Genomic DNA, 26,877 nt, shown 5'->3' on the forward strand with positions numbered 1-26,877 from the left:
CACAATTTGGTAAATTGCTACTTTACTGAATAAAGAATTTGAATGATTCAAAACCAATGACAAAAAATCATTTCACTGAGCTATAATTGTTTTTAAATAATGTTCTAGAAAACTGACCAAATGAGTTCAGATCAAATTAATTTTTTAAAATAAAATAATGGCTCATTAAGTAAGATACATATGTGATTAAATGATATATGTATATATAAACATATAACATAATTTAAAAGTTAAGAATTAATCAGTCAAATGCTTTCTTTATATAATTCCAAGTAATCAGTTTGGTATTTCACAGATATAATTGATTTTTTCAGATGTTTTGAAGCACCAGTTTGGGCATTATACAGATACTGCCTAAATTAATTCAATATTTGTGTCTGTCCCTCAATCAAAAATTTTATTTTCAAGAGTTTAAGCATGAGTGTAAACATGTAGTGCAAACAAGGAAAAAAATTACTTGATTGAATCATAATAGAAAATATGGCATTATTATTTTCTTCAATGATAATTAACATCATGATAAATTACATGGCCATTTTTTTTCGTATTTGTTACCTCTAAGGTTACACGTGTCTCTAGTTAATTCTTATAGCCTCTTCTCCATGTGCACTGTGGCTTGGTTGGTCAGTTGTTAAGAAATGAGACCACAGTTGGGCTATGAGACCATCTCTAAATGGAATGAACCAAAACATGGAAGTTGGACCCGTGATTTGGGCACCTAAACAATGGCAGTTGCACGGAGATTGAAAGAGTAGAGTGTAGGAGAGATGGGAATGGTTTCTCCATCATCCTTAATGGGGACACCCTCAAGGTGTCTTAATAAAGGTTAGTACAAAATACCCTCGAGGGCCCACACATCAAGACAATTACTCACCCCTCTTCACTTCCAGGCACATTATCTCAGGCTGCTGCTGTTTCACCTCTAGGACCAGATGAGGGTTGGGGTGCCCCCCGCCTCAGAAAACAGGCTGAGATTAGCTTTGGATCTGGAGGCATTTTGGGGTGATCCTGGTTATATGATGACCCAGGAATCCTGCACTCACAAGTCTGTAGTTTTTTAAGAAAGAGTCCATTCTTCACCAAGGACTTTTAAAATCCAAATCATCTTTTTATTCTCTGAATGGGTAATAAATTTAAATGAATGTTTTGTTTTAATTTAGAGCACTTTTCCTTATTCATCCCAAATGTGTGACCTCTCATTAACCCTGGAGGAGTCCAGTTATCCACATCACTCTCCGTATCCCTCCCCAAGCACATACACACGCACACACACCCCTCATCTCATTCCCTTTTCCTCTCCCCTTCTTTCTGGTGTGCAGTGTGGAGAATGCTCTGCTGGTTTCTATGGAAATCCAAGAATTTCGGGAGCCCCCTGCGGACCTTGTGCCTGCAACAGCACATCGATGTAACTGATCCAGAGTCCTGCAGCCCAGGCACGGGGGAGGACCTTAAATGTCTGCACAACACTCAAGGCCCCAGCTGCCAGCTCTGCAGGCCAGGTTACTTTGACCCTCAATCAGACCTGTAGGAGGAAGTCTGCAAAGCTCCCTGGGGGGCGGGGGGGCGGGGGGCAGGATGTGGCAGCTCTTAACTGTGGTGGCAACTCCCGTACTTATTTCAGTTAGGTCAGTAGTGCCAGTGCCCACGGGGTGATGGGCTGATGTCCTGAACTCAGCAGCAGAAACAGGTGCAGTGCACATGCAGCTGCAGAGTACTCACTGGTGTTATTAGTTTGCCTTTTGTGACTGTTTTCTTCAACACGTGCCTTAGTGGATTCGGAGCCTTGTTTCTCAGAGTGTGGACTACCATGCACTGTACCAGAGCCGCCTGGGGATGGGGGGCGTGTGGTATCAATATGCAGATTCCTGGGCTGTGCCTCAGACCCACAGAATTGAATCTCTGGGAGCCGGGCCCAGGAATCTGCCTTGTAACCGGCTCATCAAGTGACTTTAATGTATAAATAGGAGAATCACTGATGTAGAAGAGGACAAGGGTTTAATTCCATGATAAAGAGGAGGAATATGCTCCTCATTTTTAGGAGATATTTTAATTATTTCAGTTCACCCAAGTCAGTTTGTTTCTGGAGTGTTGACATAAGTGGAACTTTGGTGAGTGGCGTGAGGAAAAAGTGAGACTTTCATTTATCCTAATTGTGAGCTCTCGGAATGTAGTAGTAGGTAGAAGCATAGGAACTTGCATTTTGGGGACATCAAAACCAGTTGAATGGGTTCAACCTACTTAGATTCCTTGTTCTATTGTAAGATGTTTCTTTCCTGAGCCTTTTAAAGTTGTTTGCAGGGGTTGTTGATGCCAGCGTTATCACGGATTTACCCCCCAACGACGGCTCTGTGCTCCCAGGGTGTTCCTGTCATCCTTCCGGCGTGAGTCCCTCTGAGTGTCCCCCTGGTGGAGGAGCTTGTCTCTGTGACCCTGACACCGGCACATGCCCTTGTATGCCCAACGTCACAGGCCGGGCCTGTGACCATCGTGCTGATGGATGCTGGAATGTCATCCCCGGCAGAGGATGTCAGCCATGGGATTGTGAGCCCTGGACCTCACTCAGTAGACACTGTGACCAGGCAAGAGACTTTCAGTTTCCTGTGGGGTCAAAGTGAGATGTGATGGGGAGACATGCTTTCTAAATATGTAAAGAATGTTTTCTTTACATACTGCTGTTAATCAGTGTTTTTAGATAGGATTGGACTTACATGGGGATAGAGTCTGCCTTTATCAAGGAATGAAACCCAGAGCACCCTCTCTTTCACTGTTTCATATGTGTAAGCATAGGCAAGCCCCTAGAAATCCATCATGAATCGGAATTGATTATGAATCAGAATGAAAGTTAACGGGTTCCTTCAGAATCCATAATTCCATTTAAAAAAATCAAGCTGTTATTCCCTGCAGCTCACCACTTGCTTTACATATGGTTAAATAAGATGTCTTCTCATTTAATTTATCTGATTTATCTTATAGTTACCAGACCAGCAGCAATTGTTTCTAAAGAATGCAGCCTAGGAGCAAATCTTTATTGTTTAATATACAGTTAACACTACTTAACTGCACATGTGATTTTCAGTCAAAACAATGAGCATGAAATTTTTTAAAAAGAATATTAACATTATTTATGGAGAAAACAGTGTCATTATTAGGCTTTTTTGGTTTGATAAATGTATTCTTTGAAACACTTTTACGTTAGTAGAGATTCAGGAAGAAGGGTAAAACAATGACAAGAAATTTTAGAGTCCAATCCACAATAGAGGGATTAGGGTTTAATTGGAATCAAAATGCTCATTTCAGAAGCTGGAATCTTCCTGACTAATAAGTACGGCTCACCTCCAATTTCAGCTCCACTGTTCAACTTATTCAAAGGCCAAATTTTGTACAAGTCAACTTTTGAAGGTAGTTCTTATATGTTGAATGTGTTTTCCCTTCTCTTTTTCTTTCTCTCTCCAACCCTCCCTGCTCCAACCCATACCCACACAAATGCACACAATGGCCTTTTTTCCCTTCATAAATGTTTATATTAGAATAGACTTAGGTTTACAGAAAAGTTGTGAACATAGAGAAGAGGTACCCCACACCCAGTTTCCCCTGTTATTCATGTTTACATTAGTGTGGAACATTTGTCCTTAATGAACCAGTGTTGATACATTATCAGTAACTAATGTCCATAATTTATTCAGATGTCCTTAGTTTTTTAACCTAATATCCTTTTTCTGTTCCAAGACCTCATCCAGTACGCCACATTACATTTAGTCATCATGATTCCTCAAGTTCCTCTTGGTTGTGACAGTCTCTTAGACTTTCCTTATTTTTGATGACCTTAACAGTTTTGAGGAGTATTTTGTAAAATGTCCCTCAATTCAAATTTATCTGATGTTTTCCTCATGATGAGACTTGGATTTGGGGTTTTGAGAAGAAGACAATAGAGGTAAAGCGCTATTCTCATCACATCACATCAAGGATACATACCATTTACACGACTGATCACTGTTGACCTGAATCTTGATCAACTGGCTGAAGCAGTGTGTGTCATTTCTCTACTGTAAAGCAACCCTTCTCCTTTTCATACTGTACTCCTTGGAGGGAAGTCACTAAACACAGTCCACATTTAAGGAATGGACAGTTATGCTCTGTCTCTTTGAGGGCAGAGTATCTCCGTAAATTATTTGGAATTCTTCTGCACTGGAGTTTTGTCTGTTGTCCCCCATTTCTTCATTTTTTTCAATCATTTTTTTTAATGAACTTATTTATTTTTGGCTGCTTTGGGTCTTCATTGCTGCACGTGGACTTTCTCTAGTTGCCGTGAGTGGTGACTACTCTTCTTTGTGGTGCGCGGGCTTCTCTTTGCAGTGGCTTCTCTTGCTGTGGAGCTTGGGCTGTAGGTGTGTGGGCTTTGGTAGTTGTGGCGCAGGGGCTTGGTAGTTGTGGTGCAGGGACTCGGTAGTTGTGGTGCAGGGGCTCAGTAGTTGTGGTTCACGGGCTCTAGAGGGCAGGCTCAGTAGTTGTGGCACATGGGCTTAGTTGCTCCACAGCATGTGGGATCTTCCTGGACCAGGGATCGAACCCATGTCCCCTGCATTGGCAGGCGGATTCTTAACCACTGTGCCACCAGGGAAGTCCCTCAATCATTTTTTAATAACCACTGTGCCACCAGGGAAGTCCCTCAATCATTTTTTAATATCAGTGGACTCAGGATATTTGTACTATGTTTTGAGTTATAATCCAGCACTCCTTAATTTTGTTATTCAAGTTTTTCCAGCTTTGGTCATGGGGAGCTCTTTTAGTTGGCTTCTGTGTGCATTTGACATATTATTTTTTTGTTTGTTTGTTTTTAAGTACTTCCTTACTTTCTGCACTGCAAGGTGCTCTAAGCTCATCTTGTGTATTTCCTGCCCCATCCTAGAATCAGCCATTTCTTTAAGGAGGGCTGGTTCCGTTTATTGGAGAATGGTATTAGAAACCAAGATCTGGGCACTAGAGGACCGTGCCTCATTTATATGCTTCTCTTCACTCCTCACACCTGCAGCCACCAACCATGGAACAAATTGGTAGATCTCTACACACTGCATGGCTTCCTCATTCATGAGGAACTCCTAATGCTCATGACATCACTGTCTGGCATACTTCTTAGACCTTTGGGGAAGCATATTTGTAGCAGGACTTGACAGAGACAACAGTTCAGTCATGGAGGCTAAGGGAAATCTACAAAACTGAAAAGCAGATGGTGTCGGTTTAACCAAAGACACCCTTATGACAAGGGTATTTGGGGTCATCTGGTCCATAGGGAATTCCTTGGGAAAGTTTGCTCTTTACAATCAGGAAACACTTTCATTGGAGTATAGAAGAGACATGTGGACATTTAGATTTCCAGCTGTTTAAACAACTACTGATAAATGTCTCTATGTCAGCCAGTAGGTGGTCCCTAGTGCATTCTCACAGAGAGATCCAAATGTGCTGTCCAATACTTTCATCAACAGTTTAGATGGAGTTGGGGAAACATGCTTATCAAATTTGCAGATATTATAAAGTTATAAGTTAATGTGATCAAGACAAAACAAGAGACAAGATATTTTAAGCCTGTCTTGTTGGCTGGCAACAAGAAGATGATGTGTCCATGGGTTAAAAATAAAGTTTTGCAATTGGGTTTTTTAAATCCATTGCATAAATACAGGGTGGGAGTAATAAGTTGGCGCTAGCTTGTGAGAAAAACATCTGGGGGATTTTGGTTGCATGCTTCAAGTGAGCCAGTGGTGTGGCTGGGCTGCCAAAGAGGGGATTGGGTGTGCCGTGCCCAGCTTCAGGGCGGCTGTTGTCCTATTGTCTTCTATGTGGCCAGATGGCTTCCAGGAACATTGTTCTCATTTCTGAGTATCACATTTTAAACATTGTATTGACAAACTAGCATGTGTCCAAAGGAAGACAACGAGGATAATGGATAGAACCATGTATTTCGTGATGAAGTCTTAGGGGTGCTTGGCTTAAAGAAATGAAGCATATACAAGTTGAGGATGGCCACCTCTAGTTGGGAGATGGACTGTAAGTGGGAAGAGGGAGGCTGCCTGTTTTGTGCAATTTCCTTATACTGGACTCAGAACAATGGGAACAAGTTACAAGGAGCAGATTCTGCATCAATGTAAGACAGCATTGCCCAACAAGGACAATATGGCAACAAGCTCCCATAACTCCTTGTATTTGAGTAGAAGCCAGTGGTTATGGGTAGAAGCTTAGTAGACCCAGTCACTTTATGAATCCAGCCACTTCTGGAGTTGTTGTTGGGTAAGCAGCTTTGGTCAGGTATAACCTAGGACCACAACAATAGTGATTTGATTTTATATTTTTCTTCTGTTAGTTTTCCAGTCTCCTTGGTGTTCAGAAAAGCTTTTCAAGAATCCAGTTGGGGGAATTCCCTGGTAATCCAGTGGTTAGGACTCCTCACTTCCACACTGCAGGGGGCATGGGTTCGTTCCCTCCCTGGTCGGGGACTAAGATCCCACAAGCAGCGCAGCCAAAAAAATAAAGTGCAGTTGGGAGGATGCAGGAAAGTTCAGCCCTCTCCCCAAAACACAGTTAAATAACTGTCATTGAATGATTAAGCTTCATTTACAAAAAATGTTTTGTGGGGAAAAACATTAGCCCAATTCGGAGAAACTCCACTTTACATTCCATAATGGAAACAATTATTTGCCAAATTAATTGATGGAGGTTAAGTCCAGGTCTTGGGTCTGCCTCTGTTAGGGGAGAACTCCCAGAACCTGGGAGTGAATGTGGCCTATTTCCCATTATGTGTTTCGTTTTCATTCGCGTCTGTGGCTGTTTCCTGATTTGGGGCCACCTGTCCCTGAACAGCTGGAAGCAGGCGGTATATTCAAGAGCCCTCAGGCAAAAAACATTAACTTCTGATCCTTGGTGCTGTCGGGGTTGGTTGCTGGCTGCGGGAATCCTCCTGCCTCTGCCTTTGCACAGCTGTATGTTCTAAATCACTGGAGGGAAAACTGTTTTGTATTAAAATGCATTATTTTTTTAGATCATAGAGCTTGTCAGTTTCTCACCCATGACTGAGCTTACAGGCCAGTGTCCGTGTAGATTAGGCTATGATGGGAAACGCTGCAGTGAGTGTGAGGAAAATTATTATGGGGATCCCCTGGGGCGATGCATTCATGAGTATTGGTAATTCTGAAAACATGAGTACAGTCAGCCTGGTCCTACCACGGGCTTGCTATGAACCAACTGAGTTTTCAGTTCCTTTGTTTGGTCGAAAAATCACAAACTTTAAAATAAATTTTCCACAAAATATTAATAAAATGAAAGCTGTAACCAATTAGTTTTTTTTCTTTTCCATTATGATCTGTTACAGGATATTGAATATAGTTCCCTGTTGCTATACAGTAGGACCTTGTTGTTTATCCAGCCTATATATAATAGTTTGCATCTGCTAATCCCAAACTCCCAATCCGTCCTTCCCCACCCCTTGGCAACCACAAGTCTGTTCTCTATGTCTATGAGTCTGTTTTGTAGATAAGTTCATTTGTGTCATATTTTAGATTCCATATGTAAGTGATATCATATGGTATTTGTCTTTCTGACTTACTTCGCGTAGTATGATAATCTCTAGGTCCACCCATTTTGCTGCAGATGGCATTATTTCATTCTCTTTTATGGCTGGTAGTGTTCCATTGTATATATACACTACATCTCGTTTATCCATTCATCTGTCGATGGACATTTAGGCTGTTTCAGTGTCTTGGCTATTGTGAATAGTGCTGCTGTGAACATAAGGGTATGTGTATCTTTGTGTTTTTTTGTTTTTAAAGATTTTTTTGATGTGGACCATTTTTAAAATCTTTATTGAATTTTTTACAATATTGCTTCTGCTTTATGTTTTGGATTTTTGGCCCCGAGGCACGTGGGATCTTAGCTCCCTGACCAGGGATCAAACCCGCACCCCCTGCATTGGAAGGCAAAGTCTTAACCACTGGACTGCCAGGGAAGTCCCCTCTTTTTTGAATTACAGTTTTGTCTGGATATATGCCCAGGAGTGGGATTGCTGGATCATATGGCAACTCTACTTTCAGTTTTTTGAGGAACCTCCATACTGTTTTCCACAGTGGCTGCACCAGCTTACATTCCCACCAACAGTGTAGGAGGGTTCCCTTTTTTCCACACCCTCTCCAGCATTTGTTATTTGTAGACTTTTTAATGATGGCCATTCTGACCAGTGTGAGATGGTACCTCATTGTAGTTTTGGTTTGTGTTTCCCTAATAATTAGCGATGTTGAGCATCTTTTCATGTGCCTGTTGGCCATCTGTATGTCTTCTTTGGAGAAATGTCCTTTTAGGTCTTCTGCCCATTTTCTTTTTTTTCCTTCACAAGAATTTATTTGATGAAAATGCTCCAAGAAATGCATAAAAATCTATGCATTTTCTTTATTTTTTCCCAATCCTAATATATATATATATATATTTTAACATCTTTATTGGAGTATAATTGGTTTACAATGTGTTAGTTTCTGCTTTATAACAAAGTGAATCAGCTATACATATACATATATCCCCATATCTCCTCCCTCTTGCGTCTCCTTCCCACCCTCCCTATCCCACCCCTTTAGGTGGTCACAATGCGCTGAGCTGATCTCCCTGTGCTATGCGGCTGCTTCCCACTAGCTATCTATTTTACATTTGGTAGTGTATATATATATGCCTGTTTTTTTTATTGGATTGTTTGGTTTTTTGTTATTGAGTTGTATGAGATGTTTGTATATTTTGGAAATGAAGCCCTTGTCCGTCAAATCATTTGCAGATATTTTCTCCCAGTCTGTAGGTTGTCTTTTCATTTTGTTTATGGTTTCCTTTGCTGTGCAAAAGCTTGTAAGTTTGATTAGGTCCCATTCATTTATTTTTGCTTTTATTTCTATTACCTTGGGAGACTGACCTAAGAAAACGTTGGTATGATTTATGTCAGAGACTGTTTTGCCTATGTTCTTTTCTAGGAGTTCTGTGGTGTCATGTCTTATATTTGAAAGTCCACAAACTTTAATCCTAGTTTTGAAAAGAAATGTTTTAGCCCTATAAATTTTTTTCTCTTATATTAAAACTTTACGCTATATTGAATGTTAGCCTATATTGAAATTCCTCAAAGTCATTAAAATGGAACAGATTTCTGAGATCGTAACTTGTAGCCAATTTTCTGCTATTTGGAAACATGCTGACAAAAATAACTACTTTCGATTAAGGTACATGCTGGGAGATGGATCATAGGAAGTCAGCAGAGTGGATGTTTTTTCAATGTGGCTCTCATAACTTGGGGTCCATCACAGATTCACTTATTTATTTAAAAATATTCACAGAGTGTCTACTGGGTACTCAAAGTAGTGAACAAATAAGGCAAGGCCCCCAACCTATGGAGTTTGTGTTCTAGTGTCTTTCATTCCATGCCTCAGCAATAGTTACAGAATTTAGAGGAGGGCTGTTCGATACTTTCTGCAGAAATGGAAACATTTTACATCTGCACTGTCCAGTTCGGGGGCCACCAGCCATATGTAGCCACTGAGCACTTGCAATGTGGCTCGTGCATGTGAGCAAAACAATTGTTTATTTCATTTAATCCATTTACGTTTAAATAGCACATGTGGTTAGTAGCTACCATATCATCGGACAGTGCAGATTTAGAATCTGGGTTGGTTCTAGGAGGAGGGTTGTTTGAATCTCTGTTTGAAATCGGTTTCCAAAAGAAATCAATCCGAAGAAATGTCAGATATAATGGATTTATGATTGTGGTCACCTCAATGTAGCCACATACAGTAACTCTTTCCTCCTCTCCATGTGCTTTTGTGGCTTAAAAAAAAAATGCCTTTGGATTTTTGCCCCATTCAAATACTCAATTTTCCAAATGGAATTGCTACTTTAAATACCAGGGAGAGGGCTTCCCTGGTGGTGCAGTGGTTGAGAGTCCGCCTGCCGATGCAGGGGACACGGGCTCGTGCCCTGGTCTGGGAGGATCCCACATGCCGCGGAGCGGCTGGGCCCATGAGCCATGTCCGCTGAGCCTGCGCGTCCGCAGCCTGTGCTCCGTGACGGGAGAGGCCACAACAGTGAGAGGCCCGCGTACCACAAAAAAACAAAAACAAAAAAAAAACCAGGGAGAAATGTTGGCTCTTAGAAAAACTGTCTTAGAGAGCCTCTATTCCTGTGCCCCTCTAATATTTTAATAATCTTACTTTATAAAAATGTTTTCATCTTTCACAGAGGAAACTTTGCAAACAGTCCACTCAGGCCACAGATCCCACGAGTGCTCCTGGGGACAAGCAGGTAATAAGGGGGAGCCTTGGCCTCCAGCTGGTGAAGCGCACAGAGCTCCCCCAGGGGTTTCTGCAGAGGCCTTTGGACCAAAGGGAATGTGCCAGACAGGTGACGTCTATTGGAGGAGCCTAGTGTGTTAATCAGTTTTTATTTCTAATTGGCGTTAGTTTCACTCAAGCTGGCCAAATGCATTTTTAAATCACTTGTTCCTTGTAGTCAAGCCAATGGCATAGGTTAGTGATCCCCTGACCTTTTGGAAATTGCTGTAACTTCAATAGCTCTTCCCATCCTTCATCCTCAGGCTTAATCAAAAACCTATTCATTTGAAGTGCATGTAGTATCCGGATTTTTTTTTTTTTAGTTAAGACAAAATGAATTTAATGTTCTCTATTTTTTAAAAGACTTTTTTAAAGAGCAATTTTAGGTTCACAGCAAAATTGAGAGGAAGATACAGATATTTTCCATATACCCCCACCCCCACCATGGCCTCCCCCATTATCAACATCCCCAGAAGAGTGGTACACTTGTTACAATTCATGAACCTATATTGATACATCATAATCACCAAGGTTCATATTACATTAGGGTTGACACTTGGTGTTGTCCATTCTGTGGGTTTAGACAGATGAATAATGACATGTATCCATAATTATAGTATCATGCAGAGTATTTCCACTGTCCTAAAAATCCTCTGTGCTTTGCCTATTCATCCTTACCCACCACCCTACCCCTGGCAACAACTGATATTTTTTATTGTTTCCATAGTTTCGCCTTTTCAGAATGTGAGAAGGAATCATGCAACATGTAGCCTTTTCAGACTGGCTTCTTTCACTTAGTAGTAAAAGCATTTAAGGTTCCTCCATGTCTTTTTGTGGCTCAACACTCATTTCTTTTTAGTGCTGAATAGTATTCAGTTGTCTGGATATACCATGGTTTCTTTATTCATTCACCTACTGATAGACATCTTGGTTACTTCTAAGTTGGCAGTTATGAATAAAGTCGCTAAAAACACCCGTGTGCAGGTTTTTATGTGGGCATGTTTTGAACTCCTTTGGGTAAATACCAAAGAGCGATCCGCCCACCTACCCCTTTTTTGATAACAAAACAGTTTTCCTTATGTAATGGAAGACAGCACACCCAGGCTGGGTTTCACCAAGAAAAAGTGTGATCATGGGCCTTCTTAGAGAATCTGTGACACACCTGAACCACCCTGGGGTGGGGGTGGGGGGCAGTAGCAGCCGTCACAAGTGTGTCATCCGTTAGATCCATATTCTTCACTCACATAGGTAAAGAAACTAGATGGGAACAACTCACACTTGCAGTAAAAGTGACACCTAATAATGTCCATATAAAAAACAAGAGCTGGGAATTCCCTGGCTGTCCAGTGGTTAGGACTCCACGCTTCCACTGCAGGGGGGACAGGTTTGATCCCTGGTCGGGGAACTAATCCCGCAAGCCACAGTGGAGTGTCCAAAAACAAAAAAAACCGAGAGCTGATTGGTCAGTGGAATGAAACGAGGTATGCTCTGTTTTAATGGCCATTGCACAGATCTCTGAAATTATCCTGCTTTTATTTATTTATTTATTTATTTGCGGTAGGCGGACCTCTCACTGTTGTGGCCTCTCCCATTGCGGAGCACAGGCTCCGGACACGCAGGCTTAGTGGCCATGGCTCACGGGCCCAGCTGCTCCGCAGCATGTGGGATCTTCCCGGACCGGGGCACAAACCCGTGTCCCCTGCATCGGCAGGTGGACTCTCAACCACTGCGCCACCAGGGAAGCCCTATCCTGCTTTTTAACATTCACTTTAGAAATGAGAGTTGGGAAGATTCTCAGGGGAGAGGGGAGGACTTTATTCTTGAGCTGGTCATGAGCCAAAGGCCAGGTGACTGACATTCTCCGCTCCTTCTCCCATCCTTTTCAGCATGTGACTGCAACAGGAAAGATTCCCAGAAGCACATCTGTGACCAGGACATGGGCACGTGTCACTGCCGAGAGGGTGTTAGCAGCCCACGATGTGATCGCTGCACCCAGGGTCACGGCCAGAAATTCCCTGCTTGTCTTCGGTGTCACTTGTGCTTTGATCCATGGGACCACACCATTTCTTCCCTCTCCAAAGCGGTGCAAGGGTTAATTAGGCTGGCTGCTAACACGGAAGATAAAAGAGAGACCCTGCCTATCTGTGAGGCCAACTTCAAAGGCCTCAGAGAGAACATGTCTGAAATAGAAAGGATTTGGAGACATCCTGTTTTCTCATCTGGGGAATTCTTAAAAGTCAAGGATTATCATGACTCTGTTCGGTAAGGTTAGTGTGCAAGTAATAGATCGCCAAGTTCCTGATTTACCTTAAGTCCTGTGAACTTTAGCAGCCTTCAACTCAGAAATGAACCTTTGTTGATGTTAGGGAAGTAATCATTGTTCCATTAATAACCAGGCTGGGAATCATCGTTGTCTCTTTCTTACCTAGTTAGAATGACATGATTTTGCGAGATGTCATTGATTATAACAAAAAGGCAATCATGAGGTTAATTGAGAAACCCAAACCCAGCAGAGCTGAAAGACAAAATTGGAAGTGGGGAAGTTTCTAATACAAAAATTTTTTTTTGACCATGCTCTCAGGGAAATTTGCTAAATGTTCCCAAATTCTTCAGTTGTTTATAAGCCCACACATTACTGTGAAGTCATATAATGAGTACAGTAATTCTTTCAAAATGCAGTATCTTTTTTATTATATATTATTGAGTCCTTCTTTTCATTCATCAAATATTTCTAGAGATTATGGTGATTGCTCTGGACCAGGAGTCAGGAAACCGTAGCCCACAGGCAGTATCTGACCCATCACATTTTTTTGTAAATAAAGTTTTATTGGAACACAGCCACACCCATTATTTACATCCTCTGTGGCTGCTTTCTGTCTACAATGGCAGAGTTGAGCGATTGTGACAGGGCCACTATGGTGCCCCCAAGGCCTAAAATATTTACTCTCTGGCCCTTTAAAGAAAAAGTTTGCTGACCTGCTGTGGGCAAAATGAGGATGAGCGGGGTATAGTTTCCACCCCTCTAGGAGTACATAGTCTACTAAGAAACCAAAAAGATTATAGTTCTATAGAAAAATATCCCTCCTCCCCCAGAAAAGCTCCTGGATTAAAGAATAGTTGAAGCTGCAGAGTTTTATGTTACATGAAACACAAGTGTAGGGACTTCCCTGGTGGTGCAGTCATTAAGAATCTGCCTGTCAGGGCTTCCCTGGTGGTGCAGTGGTTAAGAATCCACCTGCCAATGCAGGGGACATGTGTTCAAGCCCTGGTCCGGGAAGATCCCACATGCCGTGGAGCAACTAAGCCCGTGCGCCACAGCTACTGAGCCTGCACTCTACAGCCCACGAGCCACAACTACTGAAGCCTGTGCACCACGACTACTGAACCCACATGCTGCAACTACTGAAGCCTGCGCAGCTAGAGCCTGTGCTCCACAACAAGAAAAGCCACTGCAATGAGAAGCCCACGCACCGCAACAAAGGGTAGACCCGGCTCGCCGCAACTAGAGAAAGCCTGAGCGCAGCAACGAAGACCCAACGCAGCCAAAAACAAACAAACAAACATACAAACACCTACAAGCATAAATATAAGGCCATTCGTTATCACCAGACAAAAAATCCTGAAGTATATGGCAACTGCTTAAAAGTTACACAAGGAAGTTGATACAACTCACCTGGATAGTTCAGAGGAAGGGCCACCTGCATCATAAACGAAGCTATAGGGCCCAGAGATATCACATAGCCAAGTCAAGTTGGCAGGTGAGGACAGGCACTGCTATGCCCTGGTAAAGACTGTGGCCCCGGGCTCCCAGATCTCCTCATTTTTTAAACAATGTCAGACATCCAGAGTTTTATGGAAATGTCCCCACTTTAAAATAGAGGCAGGTAATCCAGTAGTGCTTTCAAAAAGCACTGTAGAGGCCAAAGAAACTTGTCTGAGAATGAGTTTTGGCTCATGGACCACTGGTTTGTGGTTATAAGACATGGCGGATGAAGTGGAACTGAGAAAGCAGAAGGAGCCAATCCACAGTAGATGCTGTAGATAGAGATACTGCAAGAGCCCCGAGCAGAACCAGAGAGAAGAAAGCCGGAGGAGCCGGAGTCCCGGGGCCAGGCCTGAAGCCGTGAGGAAAGCCTGCCCCGTCTTGGTCCACCTGCTAAACTCCTATTTCTCTACAACAAGCACCCAGACACCGCCCCCTCACTGAAGCCTTCCCTGACCTCCTGAGAGAGGATGTGTTTCCTTCTGCATCTTCCCACGTCTTTTCGGCTCAGCCATTGCCTCACTGAGGGACTCCTCTGGGCAAAGCTGCCTTCTCTGTACCTTTCTTCAGGCCTGGTTTAGTTAAGTAATAAATGTTTGTTGGGTAAATTACAAATCAAAGGGGAAGGGGAGGATAGAGAAACCAAGATATCATAAGATAGATTGAGAAGTCAAACTACTGTGGTTCAAATCCACCTGCTGCTGTGTGGCCTCAGAAGTTACTTAGCTTCTCCAAGCTTCAGTTTGTTCATCAAAAGCAGGGTTAAAGTCTCTATTTCATGGGGTTCTTGTGAGAATCACTCAAGACAAGCCACTTTGCATGGTGTCTGGCACATAGTAAGTGCTTTAAGAGTACCAGCTATAATAATAGTATGTACTGTTACTGTTATTAGCCAGAAGAATTACAGTGCTGACAGTTGGAGCTTGAAGGAAAAGTCTGTAGATTAGAAGGGAGAGTGAGAGCAGAAAATGCTAGGAAGCATTGGTTAATACTTTGCAGTCATACCAAGATAAATTAGTCCCATAAATTTGTATTGTAGCTTCCCTGAACTGTACTCTTCAAGATTTGTACCCAAGTTCCCCTTCATGAGGGATATTCTAATTATTCACCTGAACTGTGTTTGCTGAACCCAGCCAACTGAAGTGGGACAAAGGTGACACCATCAAAGGTGATGTAGAAAGAACACACCCAAATGTACACTCGCCAGCAAGGAAACCTGTCACTTGTGGAAATTCAAAGTTTAAGACACTGTACAGAAGTAAGAGTAAAAGGAACCTTGCTGGAAGCAGATTTATTCTAAATGAGGTACTGATTTTTATCCTTGTCTGTGTGAGGGATTCTGTTAAAAGCCTAATATAGGTTGGCTCCCTTAGACTGATTTAAATGAACCACGTCTGAATACGTGTTTTTGAAAACCAAAGTAAAGGAGACAGAGTATAAACAGCTGAAATTGAAAGATTCAAAAACCTTTATGCTATGAAGCCATTTTAAATGAGTGCTGAAATACTCTAGGAAGCGGAATTAACAAGAAAGAGATAAGCCATAAACAATCATAAACTGTCAAATGAAAATTTGGGGGGGGAATCCATCCTAAGTATGAGGATACCTAATAATGAGGGCAATCTTTTTTTTTAATTATTATTTAATTTATTTATTTATTTTTATTTATTTTTTGGCTATGTTGGATCTTTGTTGCTGCATGTGGGCTTTCTCTAGTTGCTGCGAGCAGTGGCTACTCTTTGGTGCGGTGCGTGGGCTTCTCTTGTTGCAGAGTACGGGCTCTAGGCGTGAGGGCTTCAGCAGTTGTGGCACGTGGGCTCAGTAGTTGTGGCGCATGGACTCAGTAGTCGTGGCGCACAGGCTTAGTTGCTCTGTGGCATGTGGGATCTTCCCAGACCAAGGATCGAACCAGTGTCCAATGCGTTGGCAGGCAGATTCTTTTTTTTTTTTTTTTTTTTTTGCAGTACGCGGGCCTCTTACTGTTGTGGCTTCTCCCCTTGCGGAGCACAGGCTCCAGATGCGCAGGCTCAACTGCCATGGCTCACAGGCCCAGCCGCTCCGTGGCACGTGGGATCCTCCCGGACCGGGGCAGGAACCCATGTCCCCTGCATCGTCAGGTGGACTCTCAACCACTGCGCCACCAGGGAAGCCCGGCAGGCGGATTCTTAACCATTGCGCCACAAAGGGAAGTCCGAGGGCAATTTCTTTACTTGTGTTTTTTTCACAATCTTTCAAATGTAATATAAGCTTAGCTACATTTTCTCTCATTTTCTCCTATAGAAAAGAAATCATTCAACTAAGTGACCAGAGGAAAACAGTGTATGAATTTCAAGTTCTGAAAGAAAGAAGAGGAAGAACGAGGAATAAAGTGAACCTCTTACTTGAAGATCTTCAAGAAGAAATTGATTTGCACTCCCGTGCCCGTAATGCAAGCATCATGGGTAAGAGAGAAAATGCACCTCAAATGTCTGTTTCTGGACAGGAGTTGATAAAATCCATAGTGCATTCCATTAGTGAATCTCCCTGTGCTTATTGCCACAGCACCTGAGCACTTTAGAACGTGAAAACACACCCATTAAAGGTATTATTTGTGCATGAATATTTCAACTTTTTAAAACATTGCAGAGATGGATAGCATTTGCACAAAATAACGCTAACAATCTGCGATACTAAACAAATACTGAAACCCAATGTATTGTGATGCCAAACCATGCTAGGATCTCGTTTAATCAGCAGCTTGGAAATTCTATTATGGCCGTAAGGAAATGAGAGAGACATGTTTCTGTGCCTTCCTGAGTACAAGCCACTCCATTTCCAGCAACCACAAATGCAAAGGAATATGAGGCAAAAGGGACCTAAACAATTTCTCTTAAGAACTTTGTAGGAATGTGGAGGCATGTAACATACTAGAAGCCTGTAATTCATATTGCATAATTCTTAAAAATGAACGGGAATTATGCCAAAATCAACTTGGAGGAGAAATGGAACTCTAAAGCAGAACTTGAATTAGCTCATCTGCTGATCTCCCATGAGATCCTTGTTATGTTTGGAAATGGACAGACAGCTTGTTAGTACCAGGAGAGGCAGCACCGAACTTATTCACACCAAACCCATCTAGTTGAGCGGTATAAGGGAAAATATACGTGAAACCTATCTCAAGGCACAAACATTGTCTGCTTTTCCTCATCCTATGTCTATGGTCCTGTTTGTCATCTGATCTTGAGCTAAAAGAGAAAAAAATAGCTGGCAATTATGACCCTAAAGGAAAGCCTAAATTTGATGAAATCACTGTTGATGACGCTCAATAAATGCTACATAAAGAGTAAGGAATTTGTTCCGATTCCTAATCTGGAAGAAGGTGCCCACTGAAAGAACTGAAAATCCGTCAGCAGTCACCCAGGCCAGGTAGAAGAGAGCAAAACTGCCCCATGCTGATTCTCTCAAACTTGCAGTCCAACAGCAATTACTGGGCTTTTTGTTGATGCCTGACACTGTGCTGAACAGCAGAGACAGGCAGTAAGTCTCACCCTTAAGTCATCCCAGTCTTGTGGGGGGAAGACAGACATATAAACAATCCCCAAACAATGAAAAGACTCTATCAGAACGTTTTCAAGCTACTTCGGGAGCAGAGTAGAGAGAATGGAGTTCTTCCTGGGTCTATTAGAAAAGGCCTCTCAGAATAAAGATAAATTTGCCAGATAAATCAAGGCAGAAAATCATTCCAAGCAATAGAAACATGGCTTTTTGTTTGTTTGTGTGTGTGTGTGAGATGGGGGGTGGGGGGCGGGGGTAGGCGGTTCATGATAAATGAAAATCACAATATAGTGAGTCCGTTAGTGTAAAAACCAGGAATGTTGAAAAGATAAAGTGTGGTTGTCATGCCTGGATTATGACTACATAAGAGTAAAGATCAGAACCCTGGGCCTTTGGTTCCTAGAACAGTTTAAAGCCCTAAGATACTCTCATTTACATTAAAACATCCCACATTACTTTCAGGGATTTGTGTTTTCATTACAATATGGAAAATACAGAGAAGTGTTTAAGAACACAGGTTCTAGAGTCCAACTACCTGGCTTCAAATCCTGGCTTCACATCATACTATCAGTGAGACCTTGCTATCCTCAGAGCCACCTTTTCTCACTGGTAAAATGGTGGTGGTCGTGCTAACCGCCTGACAGTGTTTTGTGGAGATCAAGGATGAGAACTGATGAGAAGGCCAGGCGTATAGAAAGCACTCAGCATGTTAGCTGTTGTCATCAGCCTCAACATCAGAGGTCAGCAAACTACAGTCTGCCCGCAAATCCTACCCACAGCCTGTTTTTGTAAATGAAGTTTCACTAGGAGACCACCACCTCACCTATTTATTTATGTGGTGTCTGTGGCTACTGTCACTCTACAGTGGCAGCACTGAGTAGTTGTGACAGCAATGTGATGGCAGGTAAGCCTAAAACATTTATTCTCTGGTCTTTTGTAGAATGACTTTGTCAACTCCTGCTCTATACAGTGAGGTGAACTTAGTTGTTTCATCATATTGGATTCATATGGGTGGTCAAAATTAATACATAACATTTGGGGAACTTCACAGAGGGTCTTTATATTATCTCACTTAATCTCAACAAATTATCATCATCAGTTTACAGATAAGGAAACACAATCTAAGAGATTTAATGGATTTGCTCAAGGCCATACCCAGACAGTAAAGGGAGAAGCCAGCATTCAAACCCATGTCTGCAAACTTAAGCCTCAGTGCTCTGTAGCTATTACATGTATATCCATGACGCGACATCTGCAAGTTTGAGAAAATCAGCGTAGGGGCACTTTTGCTTTCTTCTGCCTGTCTTGGGTAACTGCTGACAGATTTTCAGTTCTTTCAGTGGGCACCTTCTTCCAGATTAGGAATGAGAACAAATTCCTTACTCTTTATTTATTTTATTTATTTATTTTTTTTGCGGTACGTGGGCCTCTCACTGCTGTGGCCCGTTGCAGAGCACAGGCTCTGGACGCGCAGGCTCAGCGGCCATGGCTCACGGGCCTAGCCGCTCCACGGCATGTGGGATCTTCCCGGACCGGGACACGAACCCGTGTCCCCTGCATCGGCAGGTGGACTCTCAACCAGTGCGCCACCGGGGAAGCCCAATTCCTTACTCTTTACTTCCCTGTTAAGTGCAAATTCAAGGGAGAGGATGTTGTATTTTTGTATTGATCATTGAGACCAAGACAGTCTAGTCAAATTGGGGAATGATTATCTCGATAACCCATGTATAATTTCATTTGTTTTCACAAAATTTATCTTACCTCAATTTGTGTTGATGTAGATTCCTCAAAGAACATCAAGAAGTATTATCAGAGCTCTATCTGCTGAAAAGAAAACTAATGAAACTACTTCCATCATAGATAACTCTAAAAAAAACAGGAATGACTTACTTCCCATCTTAGATACACTAACCTCAAAAGAAAACTTGTCATTGGAGAAATTAAAGCAGATCCAGATACCAGATATTCAAACATTGCATGAAAAGGTAAATATTCATGACAGTATAGTCAAAGTGTTTGTGGTTTCTACTTGATATACAGACCTCTTCGATTGTATTTCCCTGTCTTACATTTTATTTTTTTATTTATATTTTATAAGTGTAGAAAGTATCTATAAATAATATATATTTAATCTAAAAATAATATAAATATTTATATTTTATTTTTTATTTCTTAAGTCAAAGTTTGAGAAAAAACAAAGAGTAAAGATTGTGGCTTGATTTTATTATCCTATGCTATTTACTTTTTCTCAACTGGTACAGATTATGGACATTTACTCCTCCTGCCTCATAAGTAAAAGGTACTTTTTATTTAAAAAAAAAAAATGAAATTAACATGGAAATGCTAGACATGTGACTATTTCCCCCAAAACTATAAGTGTAAAAGCGACATTGATTGGCCCAAATGCTGATAACAAATAAGTTAGATATTTATTCAGTTAACCAGGAAATACTTAATCAGTCATATCCATGTACTAAGTGTGAACAGCTATTGAAGAAACACATATGAATAGAGCAGTGTCTTGCCTTGGTGAGCCTGGAGGATGTTAGAAAAAGCTCTGCCAACAAGTTGCTTTTTCTTTTTAATTTTTAAAAAATTTTTGCCTGCATTGTGTTTTCATTGTTGCATGTGGGCCTCCTCTAGTCGTGGCGAGCAGGGGCTACTCTTCGTTGCAGTGCGTGGGCTTCTCATTGCATGGCTTCTCTTGTTGCAGAGCTCGGGCTCTAGGCGCACGGGCTTCAGTAGTTGTGGCTCGCGGGCTTCAGTAGTTGTGGCTCACGGGCTCTAGAGCACAGGCTCAGTAGTTGTGGCACACGGGCTTAGTTGCTCCGCGGCATGTGGGATCTTCCTGGACCAGGGATCGAACGTGTGTCCCCTGCACTGTTGACAGATGGATTCTTAACCACTGCACCACCAGGGAAGCCCCAACAAGTTGCTTTTTAACATAGATACTTTCTCCTGTCAGGTGTATGGAGGATGGAACATGCCCTCTGTGCTCTTGTCCTGTGGTGGCCCGAGCTGTCCCGGCTCCTGACCCTCTCGAGGAACACCCTCCACAAAGCTCAGGAAGCAGAGTTCGTGATTCGCAATTTGAACAGCCAAGTTCAAGGGTTGAAAAATCAGGTAAACGATGTCTTCTCATGCTTTATTTGTAAAATTAATAGCAATTAAAAAAGCAAACTATTTGAAATTTTTTAAATTTCCATTTAACTTCTAAGTGATAAGGGTAGATTCTAGATGTTAGGTGTTCTTGTGCCTGACAATATAGAATAAAAATATAGATGTGGATATGAATGGTGATTTAGAAGTAGCTGTGAATATTGATATATTTTCTCATATATTTTCTCATATATATGTATAGTGTGTATGTGTGTATATGGTGAGAAAGAAGAGAAAAACATCAAAGTATATGTTTGTAGGACATACACAGACTTGTGTGGATAGGTTTCCTTTATAGCAAACACTGCATAGAAATGTGTAAACTCCTAGCCTTGAAGGTTTCAAACTATAGAGCTGTCAAAGTAAAGAATATTTTTCATAAATTCAAGGGTATGTTTGAAATTCTACTAAATAGACAAATTTTGATGTTAGAATTTAATATTAGAAAATATTTTAAGGGGAATATACTCTTAATGCCTTGAACTCTTTCCTATGTTGATAGACATGACAAAGTTGTTTTAATATTTAAGTACCTGATAATGGAATCTCTAATAATTTTAAATGGTTTCATTTACTTTTCTGGTCATATTAATAAATGAGTATAATTTTTAATTACCTATCTTTCTTTAGGGTTTTTTGGTGAATACATTATATTTATCTGGAAAGGATGAATACAATTTTAGGTGTTTTGTGAATACATTGTGTTCAGCTTAAAAACAAGATGATGATGTGCTCCCTAGTTTGCTTTTTTTTTTTGGACAGTATACATAGAGCCTTTGATGAAGAAAAAAGAGCTGAATTTTTTACCAATATAAGGTAAATATTATATCAGTTAGCATTGTTGTTGTCAAGCAACAGAAACCAACCCCTCACCAAAAAGGAAGATATTTGGGTCTCAGAAGTGAGAGGAGAATAGAGAGCCAGCCTTGGGAATGGGGTGAGAACCACAGCGATGAGACACACTCCTGCACATGTGCACACGCAGAGCACCAGTTTGCTCCGTGAGCCTCACCTCCATGCATCCGAACCCCGGCTGGTCCTATGTGCTTGTTCCACAGGTTCCGGATCCAAGTTCCAGAGCAAGTCTCTGATTAAGTTAGAGAACATCCCCACACATCCTAAATGTTGAAAAATTTTTTTACATAGTCATAGTTCTATATTGCCACCTAGTTTTTCACTTGTATGTTATTCTTCATTGCTTTAACAAATATTCATTGAGTACCTACTGCGTGCTGGACATGTATCTAGATGCTGGGAATACAGCAGTGAACAAACGCAAATCCTGGTCCTGCATCCCTGTGGTTAAAACAATCCTTAATGTTTTAATGTAATTTTAAACTACTATGTTGCCCCTTCTCAAAAACCAGAAATCTCACACCATTTAAATAAGCCCCGTGTTAAGCTATTACTTTTAAAAGATAATCCCTGAAGTGTATAATAGCAGAATCTGGCTTAATCAGCACATAAATGGAGAACTGGAAAAGGATGGGGGTTGTCATGTTGATAAAATGATGTGCTATTTTCCTCTTGATTAGAAGGGGGAAACATGCCAGAAGAGATTATGAGAGAATTCTCAGGAGTCATGACAGAGGATGGATTGCAGAGAGATGTTTTAAGAGTGAAGTAATTTAGCAGTCTTTCTTTCTGAATATGGCATTGACTAATGTACACTGAGATTTCATGTGTATAATTTGGTGCTTCCTGTCCAGAGTATTTATTTCTGGAATTCTCATCTTCTATGCCTTCTTACTCACTGCTTCTCCCTTTTGTTTTTTTATTGAAATATAATTGACATAGAATGTTGTATTCGTTTTAGGTATACAACATAATGATTTGATATATGTAGGTATTGCAAAATGATTAGCACAATAAATTTAGTTAACATTCATCACCACACATAGTCACATTTTGTTTCTTGTGATGAGAAGTTTTAAGATCTTTCTTAGCAACCGTTATCCATTTTAAAGTTTAAAAAGTTCTAGAGAATTAAGGAACAACTCCAAAAAATTAAATTACATATTTTTAATCATGTAAATATTTCTTTTTGTTTCATCATTTGCCAATGACTACCATTAAATCCTTTTCCACAAAATCTGTGTGGCTTAAATTAGGCTGCCTATTTTTGTGGGGAAATAAAGTGAGATTTTCTTTTTTCCTTAACTATGTTTGATCCTAATTAGCCCTGCTTCTGTCACAGTTAATTTATTAAATACAGCTCAACTTGTGGATGATATTGTCCTATTTCTCTTTGTTTTTTCTCTTTCTCTCATTTGTTGGAATCCCAAGAAAAAGTCCATGACCTTTCTCAAAGCACACAGTTAAGAATTTGCACTTCTAGGTTGTAAACATTTTAGTTCTATCATTCCTCCACCAAGTGTACACAGTATCTGGAATTTATCTTTGTAGCCTGCTCTGAGTTCAAACTCGTTTATTAAAAGGAAGAATGCTTTCTTTTTACCCTCAAAGAAAGTACATTATCTGAATCAGAAGAATGTTTAAAAGTGTATTTTAACTTATATTAAACTTATTATTTAAACTTAATATTTTAACTTACATTAAAGAATATGTTCTCAACTTACTAAACGTAATGATCACTGTAAGTACTTTCTGTGACATTTGTTGATATGATAGAATGCTAACATGTCATTAAAACAGAATTTGTGTTTTCGATTTGTATCAGGAAAAGTCATTAGTCCTACACCAATAATTGTTTTCAAATAACAATTTTGATCACTAATAATCTTTTAAGAGATAAGTTCACATTATTAAGAAAACATGGTAATGAAAACAGATAATATCAACTTTTAAAAGAGTCCTTTAACATGAATCTATTGTTTAATTATGTAGACTTCTGTTATATTTTTAGTGACCTCTATTTGGTCCAGCTAAGTAAGGACACGTCACAGAATGTGCCTAATTGTCATGTTTGCCTCGTTGTTTTTTTCTTATTCCAGATCAAAAATATAAGTAAACTGGCAGAAGTCTCCAAAAACAATGCCTTACAGCTAAGTGAGAAACTGAGGAATATGAAAAACCAAAGTGAATCTGAAGAAGAAAAAATGAATCTTTTAATCAAGAAGCTGAAAATGTTCTTGTTAGGTAATTTTTTTCTTTTAAATATTAGGACTGGGGCTTCCCTGGTGGCGCAGTGGTTGAGAGTCCGCCTGCCGATGCAGGGGACACGGGTTCGTGCCCCAGTCCGGGAAGATCCCACATGCCGCAGAGCGGCTGGGCCCGTGAGCCATGGCCGCTGAGCCTGCGCGTCTGGAGCCTGTGCTCCGCAGCGGGAGAGGCCACAACAGTGAGAGGCCCGCATACCGCAAAAAGAAAGAAAAAAAAAAAATTAGGACTAGTTTCTGTCCCTCCCACACTCTTCCTCCTCTTCTCTCTCCCCATCCTCCTCCTTTTTCTTCCTTTTTTAATTTATACTCAGACATCACAACCAACTCCATATTACGTTAAGTGGAAATGGCATGGCTAAATCAGAATCATGATATACTCCTTGATTTTAAATTTCTTCATGGAAACAATTCCAAAATATTAACTCTATCAAAAATAATATGGCTCTCTGTATAAGATCGGTTTAGTAATACATCCTAGAATTTAGTTAGAATTCCAAAGAAGTGAACTTGGTCTTTAAAGTTATTTTTTTTAAAACAAGAAAAATCTAACATGAAGACTCTGTCAGATTCCACAACTTTCTCTGCTGACAGAGTGTGTGAGATCAAGGTACGCCAGCTGTTGGTTAGTGTATCAAATACTGTAGTGAGGTGGCATCTAAAATATTGGTTATTTTAGATAAATATTATTGACTGTTTTCTAAGACTCATGTTGGCTTTCTGTGACCAAAGGGGGAACTATTGGATTCATTATTATCATGAATTATTATTATAATTATGAACTTAGTGTCCTTCATTGTGCCTTATTTTCGGAGAGGTTTGTTTTAAACTCCAGAGAACTATTAGTTAAAGATAAAAATCAAATAGTACAGCTGGAAATTGACGGGAACTCTCGCTCTTGGTCAATAATGTCGTTTGGGTACAACACTACGTGGAATTGATCTGAGGAGGCTTTCTTTCCTATAGCCATCTTCCAAATTCAATAATTTAATATTCTCCACATGAATTAATAGACAGTAGAGATGTCAGTTACAATCTTTGCAATCACTTTATTAAACCTGTTTATTTATAAGAGACCCCTGTGGCCAAGTATTCTTTCCATCTCACTGTTTCTAGAAATTGTATTAGCAGCTTTAGTCCTGATTTTCAAAATTAGAAAAGAATAGAGAGTAAAAATGATCAGTAAAAATGACCAAAATAAGTAGTAAAAACGATTGGGTGTGGGATCAGTCAACTGGACATTTTGTTTGTTCAAAAGCAAGTTTTCAGTGAGCGAGCTAGACGGACTGATATTAACTAGACACAGATCCAGGAACTGTGTGAAGAACACGGTAGCTCTTTCTGCAGATACAAGTCAATTCAGACACCAAAACTAAAATGAAATCAGAGCTGCCACAGCGTCCTCATTTCCAGCAACGGTCACAGAGCCTACTCCTATACTAGTTCTCATTGCTACTAAATAAGTTTCTAATAAAAATGTCACTTTAATTAGCCTAAGGAATTAGGGGAAAAAAACTCAGATTATTACAATAAAAATTAGACTAGACATCAAGAAAAATCCTATTCCATAAGAAGAACTTTCCTGGTCAGGGTCCAAGACTCTTGGTCACCAGGAAGCAGTGCCCTTCACCCACCCAGTTCTTTGTTTTTCTTGGCTATAAAGCCCAAATAAAATGATCATTACATTTATGGTGGCCACACTATTCAGGTCTTCTTTTACCATCTTAATATTTTCCTTACGGTCTGAATTCCTTATTAACAGAGTTATGTGTCACTTCTCCTGAAAGTGAATTTATAATCACTTGAATATGAATTTTTAATCTCATAATAAATGCCAAGAAATGTTTCATGACTGAATACGGGGTTAAATTCAATTCACTTTTTATTAGAACTTTTTTTTTTAACAAAAGTTACTATTTCTAGAAAGAGCCAACTCCATGATTCTGTTTAAAATATGGTGTTAACTTATTCATGAAGAATTCTCATCACATTTTTTTCAAAAACATTATAGGAAGTAAAATATTCCTTTTGGGACTTCCCTGGCGGTCCAGTGGTTAGGACTCTGTGCTTTCACTGCCAGGACCTGGGTTCAATCCCTGGTCGGGGAACTAAGATCCCACAAGCCGCAGGGTGTGGCCAAAAAAAAAGGAAGTTAAATATTCCTTTTATATATTAAACAAGAATAGCTAAGGCAGAAATGAGTGCAAAGAAGATGTATACTGGGGTCATGTCACTCAAATACTAAAAGCTATCCAGGCCTCCCATTGTCCTTTTTTTTTTTTTTAATATTTATTTACTTATTTATTTAGCTGTGCCGGGTTTTAGTTGTGGCACGCATGCGGAATCTAGTTTCCTGACCAGGGATCGAACCGCGGCCTCCTGCATTGGGAGCGTGGAGTCTTAACCACCGAACCACCAGGGAAGTCCCCACATTGTCTCTTGAATGAAGTCCAGTTTCCTTAGCCTCACGTTTAGGGGCATGTGTGATCTGCTCCCAGCCTTCCTGAACTTCCACTCTTTTTTTTTTTTTTAACTTTTTTAGACACTTTTTTGCTTTTTTAGTTACTTTTTAAGCCCCCCCACCCCCCACTGGCCAGCTGGGAGTGATCCACGCACTGTTACCTGTTCCACCCTGAGCTTGTCCTCGGCGGAGAATGCCCTTACCCCTCTTCTCACTGCACGTCTCCACAAATGTAGTCTGTGCGGGCCTCCAAGACCGGGTTTAAATGCTGTCTTGAAGTTCTTCCTGAAGTATTTTCTCCTGCCTCTGAACCCCACATCATTCTGGCATATGTTTATCACTTCTGTTCTTAAGGGATCAGTAATCATCTAAAGTGACTTATAATTCCCCACTTGGTGGTGAACCCCTTGAGGACCAGATCTGTGTCTGATTCATCTCTAACTTCCCCCGTGGCACTCAGCATCTGTGCCTCGATAAGGAGCCAGAGAGAGACAAAGAGCTATT

General features: G+C 40.7%; 1 protein-coding gene across 1 annotated transcript in view; it reads left to right on the top strand.

Moving 5' to 3' along the window:
* LAMB4 (laminin subunit beta 4) overlaps nt 1–26,877 on the top strand; it is a gene marked incomplete at both ends in the record, with an annotated part of 112,039 nt that overhangs the window by 69,067 nt on the left and 16,095 nt on the right. Inside the window, 12 exon segments of the mRNA XM_082846248.1 lie at nt 1,320–1,392; nt 1,395–1,506; nt 1,508–1,524; nt 2,359–2,579; nt 7,064–7,160; nt 12,224–12,599; nt 16,381–16,541; nt 19,416–19,452; nt 19,454–19,619; nt 20,600–20,660; nt 20,663–20,757; nt 23,748–23,891. Coding sequence (XP_082702374.1) covers nt 1,320–1,392; nt 1,395–1,506; nt 1,508–1,524; nt 2,359–2,579; nt 7,064–7,160; nt 12,224–12,599; nt 16,381–16,541; nt 19,416–19,452; nt 19,454–19,619; nt 20,600–20,660; nt 20,663–20,757; nt 23,748–23,891 — 1,560 coding nt within the window.

This window comes from Leucopleurus acutus (genome assembly GCF_964270905.1).
Source record: "Leucopleurus acutus genome assembly, chromosome: 9".
NCBI lineage: Eukaryota > Metazoa > Chordata > Mammalia > Artiodactyla > Delphinidae > Leucopleurus > Leucopleurus acutus.